Source organism: Abramis brama, assembly GCF_963993115.1.
Source record: "Abramis brama genome assembly, chromosome: 2".
Lineage (NCBI taxonomy): Eukaryota > Metazoa > Chordata > Actinopteri > Cypriniformes > Leuciscidae > Abramis > Abramis brama.
The window spans coordinates 25,622,111-25,633,289 of record NC_139964.1 but is presented as its reverse complement, the minus strand read 5'-3'; the positions used below and the strand labels follow the sequence as shown (position 1 = coordinate 25,633,289).

The 11,179-nt window shown below is 39.4% G+C and overlaps 1 protein-coding gene across 4 annotated transcripts in view; it reads right to left on the bottom strand.

Moving 5' to 3' along the window:
• Positions 1-386: 386 nt before the first annotated feature.
• The window catches only part of peli1a (pellino E3 ubiquitin protein ligase 1a), a 19,264-nt gene continuing 8,471 nt past the window's right edge, over positions 387-11,179 (bottom strand). For 3 of the 4 annotated variants that reach the window (XM_084106836.1, XM_084106834.1, XM_084106837.1), the window contains exons 2-7: positions 10,640-10,809; positions 9,406-9,535; positions 9,101-9,202; positions 5,825-6,022; positions 4,218-4,406; positions 387-2,318 (exon numbers count right to left, since the gene is read on the bottom strand). In XM_084106836.1, the coding sequence (XP_083962962.1) occupies positions 1,674-2,318; positions 4,218-4,406; positions 5,825-6,022; positions 9,101-9,202; positions 9,406-9,535; positions 10,640-10,710 (1,335 nt within the window). In that variant the 5' untranslated portion in view covers positions 10,711-10,809 and the 3' untranslated portion in view covers positions 387-1,673. Of the gene's footprint in view, positions 2,319-4,217; positions 4,407-5,824; positions 6,023-9,100; positions 9,203-9,405; positions 9,536-10,639; positions 10,810-10,940; positions 11,057-11,179 lie in introns of those variants that run through there. The other variant, XM_084106835.1, reaches the window with a different exon arrangement.

The following is an 11,179-nucleotide window of genomic DNA, read 5'->3' as shown; positions in this document are numbered from 1 at the left end:
CAAAGATTGATATATTGATAATTATTTATAGATAACTGAATTCTTTAAAGAACAAAATTGCTTGTAAAAATCTTCAATGGTAGTTCATTTAAGAATTTCGTGCATTGTAATCCTCGTATAATATCCTGTTTATTGTCTTTTTGCTTGTAAATTGTAAATGTTGTGTTTGGTGTAAAATAATATAAAAAAAAAATTGTAATTTGTTTTGATTTCTTTTCATTAATTTCTTTGTTCTTTCATTGTTTTTTTCTGTCATTCATTCACTGTTATTTTTATTTATTATGTATTTGTGTTTGTTCATTTATTCAGCTTTCTTTCTCTGTTATATCTTGTCTGGCCATTTTATAATTTTGGAAAGTGGAAAAGTGCTCTGGGGTTTATTGAAATATGAGCTATAACCTTTATTCTTCACAAATGATACAAAAACATTTCTGAGAAAATGACAACAGCAACAGATTTAATATATATACATTATAACATCATATAATAATCTAATTTCAAACTCGCTGTTGATGAAAATCATTGGCATTTTTCAAGCTGATGACATTTTTATACAGCAAGCACAGATGAAAGGAAAGCAACTCAGAACATTTCAGAAAACAGGTTTACACACCCACTGAAGTGTATTCATAACATTCACAACATTCATATCCATAACCGCTCTTCTTATAAGGAACATTAAAGTCGGCATGAAACACAAGTTCGAGTCTTTTCTTTCCTATGTGACGTATACATCCGAGTGAAACGGCTTCTGGAACAAGAACAAATGCAGGGCGGGGCTTGATTTTGTCCGTGGGGAATTGACTGGATGGTTGTGGTTTGCTATTGGTGGATCTGATGTGATTGACAGGTTGCTCCGCCCTCATGGCAGTAAACACATCATCAGAGAAGAGAGAGGGGCAACATCTCTTCTCTAAGATAATAGTGATGTGCAAAAATCATTCATAATAAATATTGCAAAATTCCATTAGAAATAAGGGTAACACTTTACAATAAGGTTCATTAGTTAACTACATTAATTAACATGAACTAATAATGAACTGCACTTATACAGCATTTATTAATCTTTGTTAATCTTTAATAATACTTTATTAAAATCTTGTTAACATTAGTTAATGCACTGTGAACTAACATGAACAAACAAATGTATTTTTTATTAACTAACCTTAACAAAGATTAACGAAACAGTAATAAATATATTGTTCATGGTTAGTTCATGTTAGGTAATACATTAACTAATGTTAACTAATGAACCTTACTGTAAAGAGTTACCGAAACAAGAATGGTGGATTTTGATTTCATGCTGACTTTAATGCTAGCTTTGTCAGGACAGCTCAGTAACTTTTACCAGAAAAGACGAATGTCTATCGCTCCATCCGGTCAGACAGCTGGCAGTGCAGAGAACAGATGGCTTGTGGGAAAATCAGAGAGCTGAATGTGTGTGTTCAGCACGTACGAGTCTTAAAAGCACACACGCACCTGAAGTTTTGATTTCATGCTGACTTTAATGTTGACAAGCACAGTGACTTTTAACAGAAAACTACTGGATGTGCGTCCGGTCAGACAGCTGGCAGTGCAGAGAACAGATGGCTTGTGGGAAAATCTGAGTGTTTGGCACGTACGAGTCTTAAACACACACACACACACACACACACACACACACACACACACACTCAGTCCAGCGGCCCCTGAAAGATCAGTCTCGTGACCTTGGCCTCGCGCGCGAGAGGCCTCATGCAGAACGGACATGCGGGGTAGAACCCGTGCGCCCCGTGCGGCAGCATCAGTTTGCTCCAGAAGGCCGCGGTCCGCTCTGAGCACACGTGTCCGCAGGGGTTCAAGGCGTGCGTCGGGGGCGCCCCGTCCAGGTAGAAGCCCGACTCGCGGCCCAGTTTGAGCGGCACGTACAAACCTCGCGTTCGGCACAGCGGACACTCTCTCTCGCCCTCCCTCAGCGGCTCCTGCTCCACCTCTTCTTTCACCTCAGACTCGTCGTCCTCCTCCTCGGTCGAGCCCTCGTTCGGGACCCGCCGGCGCCCCCTCCAGGCGTGGTACCCGTGCACGTGTCCGCAGTGCAGGTAGGCCCAGGGCTGGTCGTCGTGGGCCGGGCCGATGAAGGAGCGATCGGAGCTGGGGAAGGCCAGTGTCCGCAGGCCCACGGGACACTGAGGCCGAGCCGCGTTCAGCTCGCGCCGGAGCACCTCCAGGTGTTTGAGGGTCGGCGTGCGGGACAGGCCTTCAGCCGAACGCCACAGGAGAGTCGCGCCGCACAGATCGATCAACGTGCCGTCCGTCAACTCCTGAGACTCGTCTTCAACCTAGAGACAGAGAGAGAGAGAGAAATAGAACGTATTAGGGGTGTAACGATACCCTCATGTCACGATTCGATACATATCACGATATTATTGTTATTATTGTTATTGCTTGCACTCGGTCACTGACTAGGTATATTTAAAATAATGTTGGCCACTTTTAACTGGTAACATAAGAGATTATCAGGACCAACAAATATTCCCCCATTGCATTATTATACATTATATTCAACATTATATATAGCAGTTTAATGTAGTACTGACACTATAACTCTGAAAACTTTTTTTTTTTCACACAGTAATTTTCATTTTGGGTGAACTATCCACAATACATATTGTTGAATTTTTGTATTGCGATTGTAATATTGTGTTGCATATTTATATTGTGACACAATATAATGTTACACCCCAAGAACGTATACATAGTTATTTCAACATATTAGTTTTTCACTTATTTTATATATTCAGGTACCGGTAATTCATTATCCTTTGACATGGATGGCATTTGGAACTGACACATGGGAAAACAGCCACTTCTGTTACTAACGTAATCAGAATAATCCTAAAATGGTCAGATATCAAACGATTAATAAGCCTGCCTAATAGAGTGGATACTTTCAGAGGAGTTAAGTAAAGGTCAATCTGCACCGACTCTAATCGGCCACTAGATGACGCTCTTATTTCCTCATGAATCCACATGCTCTTCAAACATGATCGCTCAGTGAGTCAGTAAACCTACAGCGAGTCCATACAGAGTCATAGTGGAACACATCCAAACCACATCCACTGTTTAGAGAGCGCAAGATATCCAGAGAAACCTCCCAGCGTCACCTCGGGTCTTCTGTCTCACACAGACACACATCTCAGACAGACACACACACAAAACACAGCCACCACGAATATACAGATGAGTTAGAGATGCAGCGTCAAAAATACTGCATTTACACAATACACAACACAAAAAGTATAGTAAACATAGATAGATAGACAGACAGACAGACAGACAGACAGACAGATAGACAGATAGATAGATAGATAGATAGATAGATAGATAGATAGATAGATAGATAGATAGACACTCAGACATTTTCATGCCGTTTAAGGTTTTTATTTATTTCTTTGATTTTTGAGTGAAATTATTATTTGTTTGTGAGATTCAACTTATATAGATTCAATATAGATTAAATAAGACCCATTATGAGCTATAAAATTCTGCTGAACAGATATTGAGAAATCCAGGATCCAGGAAGTAAGAGATGTTCAGAACTGTTGTTTACCAGCGACTGTCATTTCATAACGTCTCATTCTCACACACTGAGCATCCAGAAAAAAAGCTGCATGGCGAGGTTATGGACAGGCCTTCTGACGCCATGGAGACCAGATTTAACAACACAACAAACATTCCAGTCGGGCGGGAGTCATATCACGCACAACAGCACACAAACACACACACACACACACACACACACACACACAGGACGCGACACAAGCTTTGTGCTCATTTACTCTGTACGCCTTGGCTGATTGAAAAGATACACAGATATACAAAAAACTCTTAATCACACTGCAAAACTGAACAACGCTTCTGGTGTGTGTGTGTGTGTGTGTGTGTGTGTGTGTGTGTGTGTGTGTGTGTGTGTGTGTGTGTGTGTGTGTGAGATTCCAGATAAGGACGGTGGGAATTTTGTTGTCATGGTGATGTTTGAGTAACACAACAAGGAAATCTTAGCCTGATGTTTCTCTGTGCATCACCAAAATGTCGCTATGGTGAAGTTTTGACCTTGTTCTGGAGGATTTCATTACGCCTCAGTGACTCTCGGCCCTCACTTTGGTTGTAAGTTTAATGAGAAAGTCTATGAAATAATGTAAATCCGTGTCTTTGAGGAGCTTGGCCTGCGCTCTCACCAGTTTGCCGGGTTTCTGAGCAGATCGTGTCTCTCGCAGTGTGAAGACGTTCCCACACACCGAGATCTCCCTCCAGGCGCTGGGTTTGGACTCGCAGGTGAAGCCGTGGCGCGGGCGCATTACCAGCACGCCGTTCGTGGTCAGACCGTCCATCTGCCCGTCAGCGCACCACCACTTTGCCGCTTTCTCCTGAGGACAGAAGGAAAACAGGCTCATTCACCAGTTCTTTCGTTCATGCATTCGTTCTGATTCACTGATTCATTCATGCGCTCACTACGTTCACTGATTCATTCATTCCTTCATGCATTCATTCAGATTCACTGATTCATTGATTCACTTACTTTATTCAGTGGTTCATTCATTCATTCACTCACTTCATTCACTGATGCATTAATTCGCTTACTACATTCACTGATTCATTCATTCGTTCATGCATTCATTCAGATTCACTGATTCATTCATTCGTTCATGCATTCATTCAAATTCACTGATTCATTGATTCACTCACTTTATTCACTGATTCATAGATTCACTTACTTTATTCAGTGGTTCATTCATTCACTCACTTCCTTCTATGATTCATTAGTTTGCTCATTTCATTATCTGATACATTCCTTCACTCACTGATTCATTCCCTCACTCACTTCATTCACTCATTCATTTATTCGCTCACTTTATTCACTGGTTTATTGATTCACTCACTTTATTCACTGATTCATTCATTTACTTACTTTATTCAATGATTCATTCCTTTGCTCACTTCATTCACTGATTCATTCATTCGCTCATTTCATTCTCTGATTCATTCATTCGCTCATTTCATTCTCTGATTCATTCATTCGCTCATTTCATTCTCTGATTCATTTATTTGCTCACTTCATTCACTGATTCATTTACTTCATTCACTGATTCATTTACTTCATTCACTGATTCATTTATTCGCTCACTTCATTCTCTGATTCATTCATTCACTCACATCGACTACTGTTCAAAAGTTTGGGGTCAGTAAAAGATTTTTATAAAAGTAAACTAATACTTTTTCATCGAGGATGCATAAAATTGATCAAAAGTGACAGTAAAGACATTTATAATGTCTTTCTTTCTTTTGAACTTTCTATTCATCAAAGAATCCTGAAAAATAAAATGTATCACAGTTTTATCAAAAATATGAAGTGAAATATCAACAATAATCAGAAATGTCTCTTGAGCATCAAATCACTGAAGACTGGAGTGATGATGCTGAAAATTCAGCTTTGATCACAGGAATAAATTATATTTTACAGTATATTCACATAGAAAACGTCTTTTAAATTGTAATAATATTGCACAATACTGCTGTTTTTCTGGGGGGGTTTGATGATCAAATAAATGCAGCCTTGGTGCGCAGAAGAGATTTCTTTCAAAAATATGAAAAAATTGTACCGACCCAAACTAATGAGTGTCGATCATTCTCTTCATGAATTTGTTCACTCACTCACTTGTTCATTTTCAGCTATCCAGGATCAGTGAACACATGAATGCATCGTGGAACGGGTGGATGGATGGATGGATGGATGGATGGATGAGTGTGAAAGACTGTAAGAGAGGAGAGAGTGTGTGTGACCCACCCCCAGGAAGATGCTTTTGGCCGAGTCGAAGCCGGCGGCGTAGATGCGCGCAGTGTAGGGCGGGTCTCGCTCACACACGATCCGACACGCGAACCGCGAGATGGTGCTCTGAGACGACAGCGTGTCGCTGTTACCGTGACAACCAGGCGCATTGTCCAACACCACAAAATCAATGGGGCTTTCAGTGGACCGGCCAATCTGCAAAACAATGATGGGTTTATAGGGTTTGTGCAATGACGAAATGAGCAAAATCAGACTGATATCAGTGACAGATATGATCAACTTTTGGTAACACTTTATTTTACAGTGTCCTTGTTACATACAGTGAGGAAAATAAGTATTTGAACACCCTGCTATTTTGCAAGTTCTCCCACTTGGAAATCATGGAGGGGTCTGAAATTGTCATCGTAGGTGCATGTCCACTGTGAGAGACATAATTTTTTTTTTAAAAATCCAGAAATCACAATATATGATTTTTTAACTATTTATTTGTATGATACAGCTGCAAATAAGTATTTGAACACCTGTCTATCAGCTAGAATTCTGACCCTCAAAGACCTGTTAGTCTGCCTTTAAAATGTCCACCTCCACTCCATTTATTATCCTAAATCACCAGTTTGAGGTCGTTAGCTGCATAAAGACACCTGTCCACCCCATACAATCAGTAAGAATCCAACTACTAACATGGCCAAGATCAAAGAGCTGTCCAAAGACACTAGAGACAAAATTGTACACCTCCACAAGGCTGGAAAGGGCTACGGGGAAATTTCCAAGCAGCTTGGTGAAAAAAGGTCCACTGTTGGAGCAATCATTAGAAAATGGAAGAAGCTAAACATGACTGTCAGTCTCCCTCGGACTGGGGCTCCATGCAAGATCTCACCTCGTGGGGTCTCAATGATCCTAAGAAAGGTGAGAAATCAGCCCAGAACTACACGGGAGGAGCTGGTCAATGACCTGAAAAGAGCTGGGACCACCGTTTCCAAGGTTACTGTTGGTAATACACTAAGACGTCATGGTTTGAAATCATGCATGGCACGGAAGGTTCCCCTGCTTAAACCAGCACATGTCAAGGCCCGTCTTAAGTTTGCCAATGACCATTTGGATGATCCAGAGGAGTCATGGGAGAAAGTCATGTGGTCAGATGAGACCAAAATAGAACTTTTTGGTCATAATTCCACTAAACGTGTTTGGAGGAAGAAGAATGATGAGTACCATCCCAAGAACACCATCCCTACTGTGAAGCATGGGGGTGGTAGCATCATGCTTTGGGGGTGTTTTTCTGCACATGGGACAGGGCGACTGCACTGTATTAAGGAGAGGATGACCGGGGCCATGTATTGCGAGATTTTGGGGAACAACCTCCTTCCCTCAGTTGGAGCATTGAAGATGGGTCGAGGCTGGGTCTTCCAACATGACAATGACCCGAAGCACACAGCCAGGATAACCAAGGAGTGGCTCTGTAAGAAGCATATCAAGGTTCTGGCGTGGCCTAGCCAGTCTCCAGACCTAAACCCAACACTGTAAAAAATGATCGTAATTTTAACGGTAAAAGACTGTAAAAATGCTACAGTGAAAAACTGTTAATTGGTTAACAGAAAGTTTCTGTACTATATACGGTAAATAACTGTGATAGATCTAACGGTACATTTAATGTAATTTTACTGTAACATACCGTTAAATTTACAGTTTTTGAAAGTGAAAAAACAACTCATTGTATAATTTACAGTGAAAAACCGTAAATTGACATTCCCACAATTCCCTGTGACACTTCACATTTGATGTATTTTTGTTGAAATAACTATGTTTGTTTCTTCATAGTTTTCTTCGTTTTTTCTAATCAGTTATGTACATTAGGGGTTTATGTTACATTTAATGTTGTTAAATTAATGTTTATTGCATTTTTAAAATTTCATGTGTTACCATGATGGTGTTTAATGTTTGTGTGAATGACACTGTGCAGCTTCTATATATATTAGTATTAACTTTCTTGTGGAAGAACTGCTTGTGATGAGCTTTGATTGATCATGTGACTCTCATCACTGCTGTGATTGGTGGTTATCAGTGTACAAAACAGATATTAATACTTCAATAGGACGGTAAATTAACTTTATATCATATTACTGAAATTTACTGTTATATTTACTGGATTATACTGTAAAATTGACATGTTGTTCAGAATAGCACGTACATTTTACAGTTTAAACCAGTAAATATAACAGAACTCCAGTGTGTTATATGCTGGTTTAAACTGTAAAATGTACATGTTATTCGGTAAAAGCAATTACTGTTTTGTTGTATATTTTACGGAATTGTTCTGGTAACCCCAGCTGCCAGTTTTTTTCCGTAAAAACTACGGAATTTTTTTTACAGTGAATAGAGAATCTTTGGAGGGAGCTCAAACTCCGTGTTTCTCAGTGACAGCCCAGAAACCTGACTGATCTAGAGAAGATCTGTGTGGAGGAGTGGGCCAAAATCTCTCCTGCAGTGTGTGCAAACCTGGTGAAAAACTACAGGAAACGTTTGACCTCTGTAATTGCAAACAAAGGCTACTGTACCAAATATTAACATTGATTTTCTCAGGTGTTCAAATACTTATTTGCAGCTGTATCATACAAATAAATAGTTAAAAAATCATACATTGTGATTTCTGGATTTTTTTTATAGATTATGTCTCTCACAGTGGACATGCACCTACGATGACAATTTCAGACCCCTCCATGATTTCTAAGTGGGAGAACTTGCAAAATAGCAGGGTGTTCAAATACTTATTTTCCTCACTGTATGTTACATGTACTTACCATAGTAATAACAGTAAATTATGCATAATTACATGCAACTCATTACATTACAAGCAATTGAAAGTTATAAAGTCTGAATTGCGAGATATAAACTTGCAATTCTGACTTTTTTTTTCAGAATTGTGAGATATAAACTCGCAATTGCATGTTATAAAGTTTATATTTCGCAATTCTAAAAAAAAGTATGAATTGTGAGATATAAACTCGCAATTGCGAGAATAAAGTCAGATAAAAAGTTGCATTTACATTTTTTTTCTTTTTTTTTTGGTGCCGGAAACAAGCTTTGCTTACATGATGGAATATCATACATCTCACAAGTTATTTTGGCAAAAACAACATGTAACCAGACTCAAGGTTATGTTGGCTAGAAGTGGGTTACTCATAGCTGGACTACATCGGCTCTATAGTTAGCCAAGACAGTGAAATGACAGCTACTGCATTCTGGGTAATGGCACAAATCCAGCAAGAAGAAACGCACCTGAAACATGTCAGTGCTGCTGTCGTGTGTGTACTCCACCACCACCGTCTGCGCTCGGGACAGTGTGTACGAGACACTGTGCTGGTCTTTGTTGCTGATGGCCTGCAAAAACACCAAAACCCTCGTCATGAGCAGGCAGGAGTAACAGATGACAGAGGAACGTGAGGATGAGATAAATGTGTTGAGTGATACATGAGTTAACATGCCTTAGACAGTGAGGAATGATAAGGACATTTAAACACTCGGCTTGTGCAGATCCAATGTGACACATATGAATGAGCAACATAAAAATGATGATGGTGTACCTTGGCGGTCTGCGGACTGCATGTGCTGTGGACGGTGCTGGGTTTGACTCCATTGGCTTTGGGTCTCTTTAACAGAGCGAAGCGGCTTCTCCTTCTGCCCCGGTCTCCGTTCGGCAGAGAGCCGTTGTAGCTGTGAGGTAAACAAACCGTTGGTGCACAATCTGATTCATTCACTCACTTCATTCTCTGATTCATTCATTCGCTCACTTCATTCTCTGATTCATTCATTCACTCACTTCATTCACTGATTCATTCATTCACTCACTTAATTCTCTGATTCATTCATTCGTTCACTTCATTCTCGGATTCATTCATTCATTCACTTCATTCTCTGATTCATTCTGATTCATTCATTCACTCACTTCATTCTCTGATTCACTCATTCACTCACTTCATTCACTGATTCATTCATTCACTCACTTCATTCTCTGATTCTTTCATTTTCTCACCTCATTCACTGATTCATTCATTCATTTGCTCACTTCATTCACTGATTCATTCATTCATTTGCTCACTTCATTCACTGATTCATTCATTCACTCACTTCATTCTCTGATTCATTCATTCACTCACTTCATTTACTGATTCATTTATTCACTCACTTCATTCTCTGATTCATTCATTCATTCACTTACTTCATTCTCTGATTCTTTCATTTTCTCACTTCATTCACTGATTCATTCATTCATTCATTCACTCACTTCATTCACTGATTCATTCATTCATTTGCTCACTTCATTCACTGATTCATTCATTCACTCACTTCATTCACTGATTCATTCATTCATTTGCTCACTTCATTCACTGATTCATTCATTCTCTGATTCATTCATTCACTCACTTCATTCACTGATTCATTCATTCATTTGCTCACTTCATTCACTGATTCATTCATTCATTTGCTCACTTCATTCACTGATTCATTCATTCACTCACTTCATTCACTGATTCATTCATTCACTGATTCATTCATTCACTCTCTTCATTCACTGATTTATTCATTTATTCACTCACATGGACTACTGTTCAAATGTTTGGGAAAAAAAAATTTACATTAAAGAAAAATGTTATATTAGTAAACTAATATATAATATATTAGTAAAGTAACTAATACTTTTTCATCAAGGATGCATAAATCAAAAGTGACAGTAAAGACATTTATAATGTTACAAAAGTTTTCTATTTCACAATCTTGCATTAGTAAGACTTGCTCAAGCACGAATGCAAACCTTACCCGAGGATGACGAGCTCTCCGTATTTGACGGGTTTAGAAGAGCTCAGCAGCTCCTGCTCGGGGGACAGCATCGCTTTTCTCTTCTGCTCAAACACTTCCTCGAAATGTGTTTTGCCTTTCTTGATCTTCCTTCCTCAGAGCTCTACCATCACGGCCTCACCAGAAGACATCTGCAAACACATGAAAACACAGGTTATGCTATTAATCTGAGGCCCTAAACGAATGAATAAGCAACAGATGCCTGTGTATGTAGCACGAAATCTACAGCCTCGAATATTAGCCATGCAAGTCTTATTCGTACCTGTAGGGAGGCGCCACTGAGACTACAGTGCAAGAAACTGAGCAAAAAAAAACTATTTAAAAAAAAATATTATGAATTATCGAAAGAGAATATAAACAAAAAAGTCCAATAACAACACACAAGTAAAAGCAAAGAGGTCTTCAAAATATGAAGCAAGAGATCTTCCACAAATATCTCTGCGATGGTTTCACTTCCTCTCGGTGCGGGCTGGCATCAGTGTTGTTTTGCTCCGTCAGGGT